The 17,639-nt window shown below is 44.8% G+C and overlaps 1 protein-coding gene across 1 annotated transcript in view; it reads left to right on the forward strand.

Annotated features, from left to right (window-relative positions):
* Window positions 1-17,639, forward strand: part of LOC111974070 (furin-like) — a 97,418-nt gene that overhangs the window by 63,090 nt on the left and 16,689 nt on the right. The window contains 3 exon segments of the mRNA XM_070447320.1: window positions 1,287-1,382; window positions 11,544-11,672; window positions 11,828-11,904. Coding sequence (XP_070303421.1) covers window positions 1,287-1,382; window positions 11,544-11,672; window positions 11,828-11,904 — 302 coding nt within the window.

The following is a 17,639-nucleotide window of genomic DNA, read 5'->3' on the forward strand; positions in this document are numbered from 1 at the left end:
CTCTTGTGGTTTGAGCTGTTAGCAGAGAGGGGGCTGCTGTGGTTCCTGGTTGTCCTTCATGCCTGCCTCTCTGTCCTTGCAGCAGTCTCTTGTCTCCCTGCTGCAGCTTCTCTTCCACACCCCTCTCTCCACTTCCCTCTCTGCCTGTGTTCCTTTCAGCTGCTCCACTGTACAGGGAGACAGCAGCCCGTAGAGGGGGTGTGACGCAGGGTTGTCGCCTTGTGCAATCTGCCTCTGTCTACACTTTCTGCAGCACGCCGGCCGGGACTCCCAGAGAAGAATAGCTCAAATCAAATTTTATTGGTCGCTTACACAGTTTCTAGCTCCAACAGCGCAGTAATACCTGGTAATAAAATAAGAAATAAAACACAATGCACACAATATCCAGAAAAATCCTTCCTGCKTACTTATTACCAGGGCTTTGTGTGGGGAGGCATAGCACAGCGAGGAGGGAGACTGAGGACAAAGACGGTGTCGTAGTGTGTCCTCCAGTGTGTGTGTGTGTATATCCTCCTTTCTATGTTAATGTGGATTTTTGTTTGTGGGTCTGTATCTGTCTGCGTTAATGTGATATTGTGTGTGTTTCTGTGTTCTTCTGTGTGTGTGGCCCCCTATCTGGCCTCATCTAGCAGTTGTAATTAGTCTCAGCGCAGGCCGTCGTTAGGCTCGGTCTCTAATGAGGAGCTCCTGAAACGTATGTTAGAACTGCTGTTCCCTTTATCTCTCTCTGCTGTCATCCCGCTCTGCTTGCTGAAACTAGATTTCTCTTTCATTCGGGGAAACAGTGACCCTCATGTTCCCTCCTGCTCATTGTTATTCCTTATACCCTGTACTAATGGTCTTCCTCTGGTATATTGAGTGCCGTTTTAGCACGGCTACTTCAGTAATGGCCCTCCTCTGGTTGAAATCCCTGTTACTAGTGGAGTAGTGGCGTTCCCATCCGCATATTAGCATGGTGAGCGAGTCTACTTAAAGATGGAATCCGCAGTAGGGGAAACGGTGCCACTGTCTGCCCCACGGCTTTTGTTATTGTTTCTGTTTTGTTGACGAAGCGGATGTGAGGAGCCTCGCCCAACGTAACCAAAAAATTGCAGTACACATTCTGCTGCTTCTCACATGTGTTTGCAATAACTTGTTTGTTGTAGTTTCGCAGATTCACCATTTAAGGATTCCAGCTTTAATGTAGTGTCCAAGCTGAATGTAATCACGTCTCTCTGTTTGATGCCATGACTGATGCCTTTCTCTCTCTCTCGCTCTGTGCGTGTGTGTGTGTGTGTGTTCCTCAGGTGACGTGGGCAGAACAGCAGGTGGTGAAGAGTAGGAAGAAGAGGGACATCTACACGGAGCCCTCGGACCCCAAGTTTACCCAGCAGTGGTACCTGGTGAGTAGACCAAGTCTGGCTGACGTTTAACAATCTMTATCACTTTATTATCTCTCAATAGGAAAAATATGAGGAAGAATGTGTCTCAAATGCGTAGGGAGAGAAATCAATACCCACTCTGTGCTTCATTGCTGTCATAAATAAGCCACAATGGCTTCCTCAGTGTATGGACTGAAATTTCAGAAACAACCTCTCAGACGACTGTCCATAACTGAAGCCACGGTGTTGTCAGGAGACAGACAGTTCAAACCTCTTCTCAGTTGATCAGTAATTCCTCCCTGTGCTCGGCTGTGTGCAATGTTATGTCTGGATGCACAGGGCTCTATAGAGCCAGTCTCTTTATTAAAAGGGAAATGACATAAGAGCCCATACAGTGGCACAGCAGGGCCCAGCACTCTGTTTGATCTGTCTGCCTGTTCTCAATAACTCAGTGGATAGTTCCCTGTTGGCTGAGTAAAAAAATAAACGTTGCTCTATTCAATAGACTGTATTTAAACATGGAGGCCCTTTTGTCTGAAGGAGTGGATGCGATTAAGCGTCTTGGTTGATGCAGAYTGGACTGCTTAATGACCATGGTCTTTTAGGAGTCCATTATCAGAACGGCATACACATTTGGGTTTCCAGTCTTAAATTGAATTCATCTATTTATTGTATTCCCCAGACAATGGCACAGTCCCCGAACGAGGCAGTGAATACAAATAAAGGACTGAAATTAAACCAGTCTCAGTTATTGACTGTATGTATCATCTTAAATGCAAAGTGACGCACTTTGACTTTGAGAAGGTTACACAGTCTGATCCAGTGGTCCATGAAAGAAACGGTGAGAACAAGTTGTGATTTCTCTTCACTTTGCTCCACCTTTAATTAGTCTCAAAGAAGGTTCAAGGCAATATAAAGAGTTGATTGTAATTCTCAACAAACAAACATTCCTCGCTTATTCTSCCGCACGCTCACGCTGGTGCTGAAGCAAATCCAATTTCGCCCCATGTCCCCGAGCTGCTGTCTGCTGTTGGGGGGGGGGGCTGACTTCACCAGTGTGACTAGCTACATTTAATTCCCCTCCGGTGTTCACAGCTCTGTCGCACACAGCTCGCTAGCTAACTCTCCAGGCACACTGATTTGACTTAAGCAGGTTACTATCACGCTACAGAGGGAAGCGGGGAACCTGGGGCCCTGCAATGGAGAAGTATGGAGAGGTATAGCTGATGCTGCTTGCTGTTAGTGTGTGTAGAGTGGGTTTAGTAAGGCTACTGTGGAGTGAGGTACGAGGAGTAGAGAGTATGCAATGGGATGGTGGTGATGGTGTAAGGAATGTCAAGTATTTAGGTTTAGTGGGAGGATGTAGCTGTAGCAAAGGTGTAATAATGTTGTAGTGTGGTGTTTAAGGGTGTAGTCAGGCAAAGCAGTGTTCTAGATGGAGTGCTGCTGTCTGAGAGTCTGAGAGCCGAGTCTGAGAGCCTAGTCTGAGCCCAGGTGGTTCTTGGTTGCAGATAGTATCTGTGTAGTCAGTTTACACTGTGTCTCTATGATAAGGACATGGYTAGACTCTGCTGCTACTTCCTCTGCTTATTTATATGTATGACAGCAGCTCATATCACTGATCTGTTAGCTTATATCACTAGATAAATGATGGAAAAATCTCAAAGCACAGTGTGAGATTTCAAAGGCAGGAAAATGTGTTCATGTGCCAATATTTAATGCAGTAAGAATGGTCAATTTAGGTATAGGAAAAAGACCAATACCAAGTCCAAGACCATTACAAGAACCTGGATAATTTTCATGGTAATTTCCACTTTTGAGTCAGATTTGAGCAGGATTTTCTGAGTGAGATGAATCTACACAGATCAAAGCTTTGGCCATGGTTATCTGACACTGAAGGGTTTGGATGAGAGGAAAATAGTAGGAGGGCACTTTTCAGACAAATTACATTAAATTGCGGCAGCATTCTAGAGAAATGGCTGTGTGAGAACGGCAAGGCATCAAACATGGTGTTTGACCAAAGGTCAAGGATGATATGGAGAGAATACCAAAAGGCCTGTGTAGAAGTCTCCCTGTACCATTACCATGCTAGCTGGTTGTCCACGAACAGACACTCAGGGGGTGGCTCTGATGAGAGATGTATGCTGAGTCTGGTCTGGGACTGATGCTACATGCTAAGTGACGAGTCTGTCTGTCTGCCTACCTGTCTGTCTATGTCTTTGTCTGCCTAGCACCACAGGAGGTTGTAAGCCTATCTGGTGCCACAGGATGCAGTCTGCCTCCCATGGGGATTTTGTCATTTTCTGTTATGATTGATGTCTAATGCAGTCTGACACATTTCTCATGGGCCACATCACCCAAACAAATCAAATGTATTTATATAGCCCTTCTTACATCAGCTGATATATCAAAGTGCTGTACAGAAACCTAGCCTAAAACCCCAAACAGCAAGCAATGCAGGTGTAGAAGCACGGTGGCTAGGAAAAATTCCCTAGAAAGGCTAAAACCTAGGAAGAAACCTAGAGAGGAACCAGGCTATGAGGGGTGGCCAGTCCTCTTCTGGCTGTGCCAGTGGAATGTAACAGAGTGGCCAAGATGTTCAAATGTTCATAAATGACCAGCATCGTCAAATAATAAAAGTCACTGTAGTTGTCAGGGTGCAACAAGTCAGCAACTCAGGGATAAATGTCAGTTGGCTTTTCATAGCCTATCACTGAGTATCTCTACCGCTCCTGCTGTCTCTAGAGAGTTGAAAACAGCAGGTCTGGGACAGGTAGCACGTCCGGTGAACAGGTCAGGATTCCATAGCTGGCAGAACAGTTGAAACTGGAGCAGCAGCACGGCCAGGTGGACTGGGGACAGCAAGAGTCATCATCCAGGTAGTCCTGAGGCATGGTCCTAGGCTCAGGTCCTCCGAGAAAGAAGAGAGGAAAGAGAGAATTAGAGAGATCATACTTAAATTCACACAGGACACCGGATAAGACAGAGAAATACTCCGATATAACAGACTGACCCTAGCCCCCCGACACATAAACTACTGCAGCATAAATACTGGAGGCTGAGACAGGAGGGCAGGAGACACTGTGCCCCAACCGATGTACCCCCGGAGAGGGCCAAACAGGCAGGATATAACCCCACCCACTTTGCCATTGCACAGCCCCACACCACTAAGGATACTTCAACCACCAACTTACCATCCTGAGACAAGGCCGAGTATAACCCACAAAGATCTCCGCCACGCACAACCCAAGGGGGGCGCCAACCCAGACAGGAAGACCACGTCAGTGACTCAACCCACTCAAGTGACGCACCCCTCCTAGGGGCGGCATGGAAGAGGACCAGTAAGCCAGTGACTCAGCCCTGTAATAGGGTTAGAGGCAGAGAATCCCAGTAGGTATGTACGGCAGGACCAAATCGGAAAGAGGGTAGAGCCAGCCCATGTAATGCTTTGTAGGTTAGCAGTAAAACCTTGAAATCAGCCCTTGCCTTAACAGGAAGCCAGTGTAGGGAGGCTAGCACTGGAGTAATATGATCACATTTTTGGGTTCTAGTCAGGATTCTAGCAGCTGTATCTAGCACTAACTGAAATTTTTTTAGTGCTTTATCCGGGTAGCCGGAAAGTAGAGCATTGCAGTAGTCTAACCTAGAAGTATAAAACTATGGATTAATTTTGCTGCATCATTTTTGGACAGAAAGTTTCTGATTTTTGCAATGTTACGTAGATGGGAAAAAGCTGTCCTTGAAACAGTCTTTATATGTTCGTCAAAAGAGAGATCAGGGTCCAGAGTAACCGAGGTCCTCACAGTTTTATTTGAGACGACTACAACCATCAAGATTAATTGTCAGATTCAACAGAAGATCTCTTTTGTTCTTGGACCTAGAACAAGCATCTCTGGTTTGTCTGAGTTTTAAAGTAGACATTTTGCAGCCATCACTTCCTTATGTCTGAAACACAGGCTTCTAGCAGGGCAATTTTGGGGCTTCACCATGTTTCATTGAAATGTACAGCTGTGTGTCATCCACATAGCAGTGAAAGTTAACATTATGTTTTCGAATGACACCCAAGAGGTAAAATATATAGTGAAAACAATAGTGGTCCTAAAACGGAACCTTGAGGAACACCGAAATTTACAGTTGATTTGTCAGAGGACAAACCATTCAGAGACAAATTGATATCTTTCCGACAGATAAGATCTAAAAGCCAGAACTTGTCCGTGTAGACCAATTTGGTTTCCAATCTTCTCCAAAAAATGTTGGTATCGATGGTATCAAAAGCAGCACTAAGTCTAGGGACACATATGTCAGATCAAGCCGCGGGCACATCCGGCCCGAGAAGGTTTTTTACGCCCTGGGAATCTTGATTTATTATTAGAACGGCCGCAGACCGCAGCAAGCCGCACCGCAGATCTTTTACACGCACCAATACTACATTCCCACAATGCAACGGTAGCACCGAGCAGTAGGCTGCTTCATTCAATATTTATTGCACAGCAGTCGTCAGCATCACAGTAAAATTAACTTTCAGATACCCATCAAAAATGGCAAAACGGAAAGGACACTGAGAACCGGGGTTCAAACAAGGGGAGTCGGAGTATATGTTACGGAGGTAGCTGAAAACTGTGTGTCCTTGTGGATAAAGTGTGCGGTACTGAAAGAGATAATCTGAGACACATTATGAAACGAACACCGGACAAAAACAAGAATATGAGACATGGAACAAAGCTACAAAAGGCGAGGATAAAACGAGGCCTCAAATCTCACAAGCTCTGTTCAAAAAAGCCAAATTCACAAGCCAGGCTGCTGTACAGCCAGTTTTATTTTGGCGAAAGAGATCGCTAAATCAGCCGGCCATTTACGGAGGGGATTTCATCAAAAACTGCATGATTAAAGTTTTGTGACGAAGTTTGCCCAGAAAAAGGCAACTCTTTTAAATGTGAGTCTGAGCAGAAACACCTTGCCGAGGAAGATACCAGTTGTCCATCAATCTAAAAAGAGCAGCTTTGAAAAAGGGAAAAGATTTCATTGCATATTCTTGTGTGATGAGAGCACCACATTTCTGACATTGCCCAGTGTCAATTTTCATCCGCGGAGTGGACTCCAGCCTAAGCGTGACAGAGGAGTTTTGGCTTTACGTCCTATGCATGGCACAACTACGGGGCATGATTTGTATGAAGAGTGTTCAAGATGTGTAAATGGAATGGAGCTGCCTTGAAAAACTCTGGGTTTGACAACCGACGAGCACCTGCGATGTGTGGACACAGGAGCGACTGGTGGCGAAGATACGAAAGATGCAAGAGAAAACGCGACAGGTGAGCTGACAGCTTATCATTGTATCTACACCAGAAGCTTGTGCGGTAAAGCCTTGAAATGGAGCATGTAAGAGCATCATCACCGCACATTAACTTTATCAGAGCCAAAGGTTTGAATCACGCCAGTTCAAGGCATTTCTGACGGCAGTTAGAAACGAGCATGGTGATTTGCCTTATCACACGAGGTGCGATGGCTAAGCCAGGGAAAGGTGTTCAAAGAGTTTTCGAGCTTCGTGAGGAATTTGTCTGTTCTTGGACAGCAAAGGAAAGACACAACACAACTCCGAGACGAAATGTTTCTGTGTGAAATGGCCTTTTCTGTGTGACATTACGAGTCATCTGAATGCAATGAACTTGCAGCTGCAGGGTCGGATCATGTCATCTCTGATATGTACAGTACAGTGAAGGCATTTAAACCAAACTGACTCTGTGGAGACGCAGATGCGGAAAGAAAATTTGAGCCACTTTCCCAGCTGCCAGGCCATGAAAGAGAAGCTCTACCAGTGCTTCCGAGCGCACAGTTGGCTGATAAATAGGTATGCTTGCCGCTGACTTTCGACGCCGATTTGCTGACTAAGCACAAAAAAGCCGGTTGGAACTGCTCGGTAACCCATTTGCTGTTGACGTGGAAAGCTCACCACCAAACTCCAAATGGAGTTGATTGACTCCAATGCAATGATGCACTGAGGGCCAAATATGCGGCAGTGGTGGGCGGAGTTCGCCCGTTTCCTCCCCGACACAATGCCCCAGCTGCGCATCCAGGCTGCTCAAACGTGTCTATGTTTGGCAGCACATACCTGTGTGAACAACTGTTTCTTTGATGAAACCTAACCAAAACATCACACAGAAGTCGACTTACTGCTGAACACCTCCACAATTCTGAGGATTTCCTCAGCTCAGAGCCTTCCCCGAACATTGATGAACTTGTGGAAAAGATGGGACACCACCAAGTATCACCCTCAACCTCAAACAAGTGAACATTACTGTGCATCACATATTTAGATTTTTACTCAGTTCAAGTTTAAAAGTTAGTTTAATATTTGTTTCACTGCATGTTACTTCTCCTTAACAAAGTGTGTGTGTTTAATAGATTTTTGCACTTTATTTATGTATTTCAATCAATTATATTTTTAAAATTTTCAGTTTGAGTGATGATATAAAATCTGATTATTTTTTTTCTTTTGAAGTAAATTTAGCCCACTTTTTGCTAAATAGAAATATAGGCTACTGATGGTGCCTTGAATACCGTTTCTTTCATTTAATGTTCATTATATGTGATTTATATAAGGAAATTTGTCTTTTGTGTCTGTTGAAAATTAAAGATACTGACAGAGCCATAAAAAATATTGCTTTATTTTATCTGATCATATTGGAATAATTTGTTAGTTTCAGTAGGTCATTAGGTTCACTAGACATATGCGTCATTAAAAAATTTTCAATGAACTTCGAACAGTCGGCCCTCGGTTGTAGCTAAATTTTTATTTGCCCTCCGTCCATTTGACTTTGACACCCTGGTCTAGGAGCACGAGGACAGATGCAGAGCCTCGTCTGATGCCATTAAAAAGTCATTTACCACCTTCACAAGTGCAGTCTCAGTGCTATGAGGGGTCTAAAACCAGACTGAAGCATTTCGTATACTGTTTGTCTCAGGAAGTCAGTGAGTGCTGCGCAACAGCTTTCAAATATTTAGAGAGGAATGGAAGATTCGATATAGGCCGATGTTTTTTATATTTTCTGGTCAAGGTTGGCTTTTTCAAGAGGCTTTATTACTGCCACTTTAGTGATTTGGAACACATCCGGTGATAGAAGACGTTTATTATGTTCAACATAGGAGGGCCAAGCACAGGAAGCAGCTCTTTCAGTAGTTTAGTTGGAATAGGGTCCAGTATGCAGCTTGAAGGTTTAGAGGCCATGGTATTATCATTGTGTCAAGAGATATAGTACTAAAACACTTGTGTCTCCCTTGATCTAGGTCTAGGAGTGTGCAGACTTGAGACAACTGATTGGAATACGCAGATTTAAGAGGAGGCCGTAATTCTTTCTAATGATCATGATCTTTTCCTCAAGAAGTTCATGAATTTATTACTGCTGAAGTGAAAGCATCCTCTCTTGGGGAATGTGCTTTTTAGTTAGCTTTGCGACAGTATCAAAAGACATTCGGATCGTTCTTATTTTCCTCAATTAAGTTGGAAAATAGGATGATCGAGCAGCAGATGAGGGCTCTTCATACTGTCACGTACTGTCTCCAAGCTAGTCGAAGATTCCATTTGGTGTGCCATTTCGTTCCAATTTTCTGGAAGCTTGCTTCAGAGCTCGGTATTTTCTGTATACTGGAGCTAGTTTCTTATGACAAATGTTTTTATTTTAGGGTGCAAACTGCATCTAGGGTTTGCGCAAGTTAATTGAGTCCTCAGTAGGTGGTTAACAGATTTTTGTCCTCTGAGCCCTGGGTAGCGAGGAGTCTGGAAGGCATCAGGAATCTTTGGGTTGTATGAGAATTTATAGCACACTTTTGATGCTTTTGGGTGGCTGTGCAGATTATTTGTTGCAATTGTAAACGTATAAATGGGTCGATAGTCGGGTATAGAAAAACATTAAATCCACAAATTATTCCATGGGACAAAACTAGGTCCAGAATCTGTGGCAGGTAGTAGTCCAGACACATGTTGGACAAACCCCACTGGTCGATGATGGCTCCGAAAAGCGCTTTTGGAGTGGGTCTGTGGACTTTTCAATGTATATTAAAGTAACAATAATTAGAATATTATCTGCTATGACTTACAAGGTCGATAGGAATTCAGGGAACTCAGTGAGAACGTTTATGCCGCGAGCTGTAACAGTACTATAAAAAATATGGTAGGCTGCATAGATTTCATAACTAAAGCTCAAAAGACGAAAAGGTATTTTTTTTGTTTTGTTTTTTGAAAATTGCTATCGTAAATGTTAGCAACACCTCTGCCTTTGCGGATGCGCGGGGATATGGTCACTAGTGTAACCAGGAGTGAGGCCTCATTTAACACAGTAAATTCTTCAGGCTTAAGCCATGTTTCAGTCAGGCCAATCACATCAAGATTATGACAGTGATTAGTTCATTGACTATAACTGCCTTGAAGTGAGGATCAACATTAAGTAGCCCTATTTTGAGATGTGAGGTATCACGATCTCTTTCAATAATGGCAGAATGAGGAGGTCTTTATTCTAGTGAGATTGCTAAGCGAACACCGCCATGTTTAGTTTTGCCCAACTTAGGTCGAGGCACAGACACGGTCTCAATGGGATAGCTGAGCTGACTACACTGACTGTGCTAGTGGCAGACTCCACTAAGCTGCAGGCTGGCTAACAGCCTGCTGCCTGGCCTGACCCTATTTCATTGTGGAGCTGGAGTTGGGAGCCCTGTCTATGTTGAGTATAAGAGAGCACCCCTCCAGCTAGGATGGAGTCCGTCACTCCTCAACAGCCAGGCTTGGTCCTGTTTGTTGAGTCCCAAAAGGCCAATTATCTACAAATCTATTTTGGGAGGGGCAAAAAACAGTTTTCAACCAGCGATTAAGTTGTTACTCTCTGTTTAGCTCATCCACTCCCCCTAACTGGAGGAGGCCAGAGACAATTACTCGACGCCGACACTATTTCTAGCTGATTTACACACTGAAGCATGTTGCGCTTGGTACCTCTGACTGTTTCATCCTAACATCGTTGGTGCTGACGTGGAGATAACAATATCTCTATACTCTCTACTCTCGCCAGTTTTAGCTTTAGCCAGCACCATCTTCAGATTAGCCTTAACGTCGGTAGCCCTGCCCCCTGGTAAACAGTGTATGATCGCTGGATGATTCGTTTTAAGTCTAATACTGCGGGTAATGGAGTCGCCAATGACTAGGGTTTTCAATTTGTCAGAGCTAATGGTGGGAGCCTTTGCCGTCTCAGACCCCGTAACGGGAGGAGTAGAGACCAGAGAAGGCTCGACCTCTGACTCCGACTCGCTGCTTAATGGGGAGAAACGGTTGAAAGTTTCTGTCGGCTGAATGAGCGACACCGGTTGAGCATTCCTACAGCATTTCCCTCCAGAAGCCATGAGAAAGTTGTCTGGCTGCAGGGACCGTGTGAGGGGATTTATACTAACGTTACTATCTGTACTTACTGGTGGCACAGACGCTGTTTCATCCTTTCCTACACTGAAATTACCCTTGCCTAACGATTGCGTCTGAAGCTGGGCTTGCAGCACAGCTATCCTCGCCATAAGGRGATCATTCTCCTGTATATTATGAGTAATAGGCAGTAGAAGGCAGTAATAGGCAGTAGAAGGCATCATGTTAATGTTACTACTTAGCTTCAACTGTTGGAAGTCCTGACGAACCATGTCCAGATAAAACGTCAGGAGTGAAAAAGTTAAATGAAAAAAAGTTGAGTGAGGGAAAAACWAAAAATATAAACGGTAATTAAAAAGTAKAAACGGTAAAGTTGTCAGGTAGCAAAGTAAGGTTGGCAACAAAACGCACAGCAGCATGTAAACAAGTCTGCAAGTTGTGACCGGAAACACTCATCTATATATTTCTGTTTGGTGACGATCGCTCTTTATTTTTTACATTTCATAGTCTAAAAACAATTATAAACTTGGTGGTTCGAGCCCTGAATGCTGATTGGCTAACAGCCGTGGTATATCAGACCGTATACCACTGGTATGACAAAACATACATTTTTGTCTGCACTAATTACGTTGGTAACAAGTTTATAATAGCAATAAGGCATCTCAGGGGTTTGTGGTATATTGCTTAATTTGATAATGCAAAGAAGTTTGATCATTTTCGTCATCTCACATGCGTGTCTTGTAATCTTTAGAGTCTATTGACTGGTTTTGGTGTTTTCTACTCTACAGTACAATACTAATCATCGTGACCTGAATGCTAAAGGTGCATGGGAGCTGGGCTACACTGGGAAGGGAGTGGTGGTGTCCATCCTGGATGATGGTATAGAGAAGAACCACCCAGACCTTATATCAAACTATGTGAGTATCACCGTCATCTTACCCCTGGCTTCAAAGCTGGGGCTGCTGCATCTCAATAGTTTAAGGTGGCCATTTTGGAATATTGGTATTCACCCCTAGACTTTTGCTCCTCTTATCATAGATGAGTGATTCTGATTGTCTCTGTCTGCCTGTAGGACCCAGACGCCAGCTATGATGTGAACGACGGAGATCCAGACCCTCAGCCACGATACACACAACTCAACGACAACCGGTAAGATCCTGATTTTAAAAAAGACACTGTTTCAGTGGCAGCAGAATTTGATCTCCCCGTGCCTAACTTGATTCTTTATACAAATCTACCATTGACGTCAATGCATGATTATCATGGAAATACGAGTCACGTCGTGTGCCAATGCCACATAATGATTCAGTTCTGAGAGGAGAGACGTGTAGGACACAGGAAACGTCACGCCTCTACATGAATAGGCTGTTTCATTGTGWTGTCCTGATAAAAATACTGTATTTTCTCATGCAGTCAGCTGAGAGAGGGAGCGAGACAAAGCCAAAAGCGCTGGGGTGGTGGTGGTGTAATGAAGTGAGTTATGGTCACCATCACTCTGGCTTGGGTCCAGGTCTGTCAGGTGTTGGGCTGCCCACTGCTGTTAGAGCAGAGCTTCTCTGACTGGAAAGGGAAATGCACTCAATGAATGTGTTGAATGTGACAGTTGAGATATTTTAATAAGCCGGGAGACCGATTGAAGTAGTAGACTCTTAGAGGGCCGGAGGACATCTCAATGGGTTTTGGGTCTCCCCCCAATCGAGAGCAAGCACATGTGCTTTGGTCTTAAATCACCCAGCTGCTACCAGGGCATTTCTGTGGCCTAGTTAAGTGGAGTAAATCTCCTGGGATTAAGTGAATTTGTGAAGAAAGCAGCTTTACTGCAGTGGCCTGAGCAGATAGCATTAAGACTTGTTTARTACCACCCCMYWMMRRTRCCRMSRMSCCRMYAWTMYWRSYAWTWAWTTRKWRKYSSMTWAKSYAATACYACAAATCTCCMGGCTCTGGAAAMGCCTGCTCCRCTCGTTCRGCTCCCCTYCYTGCTTCCCCTTTCTGACTTWWAWTTMMMYWTTTRRSMWAWRRMSRMMMTTRSGMSRMSRWYSCKAAWWKCCRTTTTTTTWWTRTTMWMYCTWYKSYRMSWRSYTGATMYSWGYRYAKYAYGGTTATAGTTAGACGCTYGTGGAAATCAAAGGTCTCCAYCTGAGACTGCATGGGTCTGGAGCAGGCACTGTCCACATGGAGGCCAGACTGGTGTAAGGAGAGATGGAGATGGCCTCAAMTAAAACGACAGTGRATAKAMTACTTCCTACACTAGTGTGTATAGCCATAGGTCTTGAGCCTCCTGCTGTCAAGGCGAGAAAGTGAAACGGCGGAGTAAGAGCTAACGCCAATGGAGCTCTGCCACTTACCACGCGAACACACTATATATACACACACACAGACATCCGTTATTATGAATACCCCAGTATACACACAGCGCCATACAGTATTATTCCCCCAGCTTACACACAGCCAACAGACAGTTGATTCCCCTATCCCCCACACACAGTGGAGTAAATGCCTTTGGACTGAGAATCCTCCTGGCTTGTCCTCTCCTCCCTGCCTAGCTCACCCCAGCCCTTATCTCCGGCCGCCCAGCTCTGCCTCGCTTCCCCGTGGCAGGACTGAGGTGTGTGTAACTGCGTGGGGTTGGTGTAGGCGTGTGTGTAAACACCCTGTGGGAAGGCTGGAGCTCTGTAAGGCTGTGTAAGGGTCTGTTCCCTGCAGAAAGCCCAGCTCTGTTCACCTCCATAAAGCTCCCTTTCTTCCCCTGCATGAGGAACGCTCCTCTGCAGCAATGTGGCCATTCAGCCCCGTGTTTGTCAAGTCAACATGTGATCTGGCCCTGTGGGTCTGCAGCCTTACTGTCTTAGAACAGGAGGATCAGTCTCTCTAGGGGCCTCTGCTGCGAGCTAAAATTGGAATTGGGGGGGTTTTCTTTTTATGTATTGAATGTTTCCCATATACCCGTCCCCAGCTGGGAGTGGCAGGCTGTACAGCTACGTCTAGCGCGGGATAATCTCCACAAGATTTGAACTGAGGTTCTTGTGTTATTGATTTTGCCAACGGAGGCTTTTCTGTTATTTGAGARATTTGGTAAAGCAGTGGGAAGTAGACTTGAGGAAGTTGATTTTATCACGCAATGCTGTAACTGCTGTACTATGGCTGATATCATGTTATTAATATTTTAATTAAAAAGAGCCAGGGAGTTGGCTAATTTGAATTTGCCACTTTGAATAGTGCATTACATTAAGTCSGCTTGCTGCAAGATACCATCAAGGACAAGAAACGTAGATTAACTGTACTGTAGTTGTACACACACGGTAATGTAGCTGTATATTGGTCATCATCTGACCACCTTTTCTCAGGCCTCCAGGGTGCCAGTGCTCTGTGTCTGTTAGTGCAAGACAGAAAGAGTTCTTGCTTTGTAACAGGAGGCATGTGTGTTTGTGTGTAGTATTTGCTTTCAGTTTCCGCTGTGTCACTGTCACATGTCAGGTTGTGTGCACACAGCTTGAAATGTCTAGTACATACACATGTTTGTGTCTGTGCCAAGGCTGCAGGGGCCAAGGAAAATAGTTCAATTGATGTTATAAGTTTGCATTCTGACTTATCAAATGCTGCTATAAGTTCGAGGAGGAGAATGCTTGTTCTTCATTACAGCCCATAATTTCTTTGGAACATTAAATCACTCTTCCTAATGTGCCCGGTCGTCAGTATTGGGAGGAAGGCTCTATTTATCAGGASCACTCCACAGAACAACCCAGGTTGATTCATTTMACATTGTCTCAGATTAGTTACACAAGATGTTTGCTTTGTATTCCCCCTCTGCCTCTGTTCCATAAACACTGAGAGACCTTTTGTCCTGTAGGTCAACTCATTAGTCAGCTGATTAAGTAGGAGCGGGGCCAGAGCAGTTGTCCAGATTTACCTCCGGGCAGAGGCCCGGCAGGCAGTGAGCGGAGAGCCTAATGATCAGCTGGGGCCACTGGCCCAGCCTCAGAGAGCACAAATGATTTTCTTCTCAGTAATTAATTCAAGTTAGGAAAAGCAGAGCGAGTGGAAGGAGCGCCTTGCCAAGTTATCAATAGCCCAATATGGCATTTGAGAGAGAAGAAAGAGCTCTCACACAAAGACGGACTACGGCCCAGGCTCAAATGGAACCCTATTCCCTATGTAGGGCACTGCTTTTGACATCATTAAAAAGTAGTGCACTATGGGTAGTAGGGTGTAATTTTGGATTTTAACCAGGACTTCTGTGGACTGAACTGTATTTTACAGCTTCCAATTGGATCTGCCTTAGGAAGTTTCATCATGTTACGCAACGATAATAGGTCTAACTTTATGTATGACCTGAAAGGACATAATGGCTGTTAGCACTGTGTTTCTGCTTTGTAGGAAACCTCTAAAGTTCCACCTGTAGTTTTTCCCACATAAAAATATTTGTCTCGTTAATTTGTTTATTCCATTATGTCTCTTTTCTTATAACAGTTGGCTCCGTTTGAAATATTGTCTCCATGGAAGTTCCACCTGTGGTTTTCCCCCTCGTATAAACATGTATTATYCTAATGTGAGACCTTTCAGGYGGCAGCTGGTTGCCATGGAGATGTGAGCACCAAATTGGCTGCATCATCCCGAAAGTTCATCAAACTGTAGCCTTTTGGTTTCAGCCCTCAAGTTCCACACCAGTATGGGAGGCATGTTCTATCGAAACTGATAACTATGAAATATGAGTTCCAGCTAAGGAGAAAGCCAAGTCAGCATTCTCACAGCACAATGATAATGTTGTTTTACCTTACCATGGAAATCAGCTTTCCTGTTTTATTTTAATATGCCCTTAGGTTAAGTTAGTCCAAACTTCTGGGAAGTTTGTCTCCCCGTTTATCATTCCAACACCGTCTCCAGTATACTTTCCTCAGTTTACCTTTATCTATTACTTTCTGGCCAGCTCAGTTGAAAACTGGCTTTGTCAGTGGTGTTAAGACTGGCGATGGAGATGGCCGTGTCTATGCTCCAGTAGTTCTGGTCAGGCTGACTTGCAGCTCCTCAGGGACCAGCCTCATTTCTTGCTCTGCTGCAGCCCAGACAAAGGAAGGATGGAGTTTCCCCTTCACACTGAGCTTAGGTTTGTTTTTGAGTTTTCCCCCTACGGGTGAGGTTTTGGGCATGGCAAGCTCATCCTAGATCCATGCCTAATGGTAAATTCTGCCAGGAGGAACGGCCAGCTAGCGGTCTGACGGAGATGGATTATTTGACCTACTGCAGTTGTCAATTAAAGCAAGGACGAAGACAATTGACCCAGCGTCATCACATAAAAGTAAAATTASCACTTGGACTAATTCAATGTCAGTTTTGAGTTCTAGCCTAGGATTGGGGGAGCTGATCCAAGATTTGTGCCCATGTTCCAGACTACAGTAGAGCAATTACTCAGAGTTAGTCTAATGTTTCAAAGTGACTTTGGTGAGGTATTACCCTATGGGTTTACCGTAGTGCCTAGACACTGCCTGCCTGCTTTCAGTTGAGTCCGTGTTTAAGAGTCTTTGAGTAGAATGTGTTTCCTCCACACAGTGATGTGATGCAAGTAGGGCTGTCTGTTCTTTGAATGAATGCTAATCTAATGGTTGGCTTTGGGCTGGCAGCCAGCTGTAGCTGTGTGTAAGTCTGAGTCTTCTTTCCAGACATGTGTGTCTGTAATCAGATATTGCCTGTTGTGTTCAACTCATTGACATGGCTTTTTGTTGCTCTTATCCCTCTAGATAAATATCACCATTGTGTAGAGACTGCAGAGCATTGTTACACAATTAGTCAAAGATTCAGAGGATATTATTAATGCTGTGGCTACGAATAGTGTTTTGGTCCCCGCCCCTCTTGAAAACCTATGGATTCGGATCACATTCTGCGCAWGTTATTTTACACGCACATTTTTTCTATGTTGCTGCTGCTCACACTCCACCTCCCTTCACATTTCTCTCTTTAACTCACCCTRTTCTGAACCATGGTGATAGCCTCTGCCTCATAGTTCTGAACAGCTGAAATAAAAACCCTGCGGCGATTTGAACGAACATTCAAGGCCATTAGGAAGGCTACAACCTTCTCTGACTGTTGTAACGGATATTACAGTTCCACAAGCAGGACGCAGTCCTTACACATTGCATTGGAGCAAAAACAATTAGCATTTTGTGTGATGATGTAGGCTAATCTTTGTAGTTGCTGCCATATTGTAGCCACAAGCCAGAGTTGCTGAAAAAGAYCACTACTACTTTGACTGTCTGTCTGCCTCCTGCTTAGCCGATGTTGGCAATGATGGCGAAACAGGAACATTAAAATCGCTAATTAGACTGCGTGTTTATGTCTTGCTTGTGTTTGATATGCTGCCTAAATGGCTGCCTGTAACTCCCCACTTGAGTTTTGCATTGGCGCAAAAAGCAATCTGCAAGTTTGTACGAACATGTTGATAATTGATTTTGTGTACAATGCAAATAGCTGCATMTAGCCTAACTCCCCTATTGATAAAAAGAACATGAAATCACTCTTACGCTTAATATCCTACTGAGGCAAGGAATGCAGTAGTTGGAACATGTCCTTTGTGTACCACAAGAAGTTTGTTGGCTACACCAGCCAAAGGCGTTCATCGCTGATCAAGGAGATGGAAGCGACAGTAGAGCACTGAGCAGCAGCTACGAAGGCGGCGGAGTGGGCAGCAGCTACGAAGGCGGCGGAGTGGGCAGCAGCTACGAAGGCGGCGGAGTGGGCAGCAGCTACGAAGGCGGCGGAGTGGGCAAGCAGCTACGAAGGCGGCGAGTGGGCAGCAGCTACGAAGGCGGGCGGAGTGGGCAGCAGCATACGAAGGCGGCGGAGTGGCAGCAGCTACGAAGGCGGCGGAGTGGGCAGCAGCTACGAAGGGGCGG

Source organism: Salvelinus sp. IW2-2015, linkage group LG15 (assembly GCF_002910315.2).
Source record: "Salvelinus sp. IW2-2015 linkage group LG15, ASM291031v2, whole genome shotgun sequence".
Classification (NCBI taxonomy): Eukaryota; Metazoa; Chordata; class Actinopteri; order Salmoniformes; family Salmonidae; genus Salvelinus; species Salvelinus sp. IW2-2015.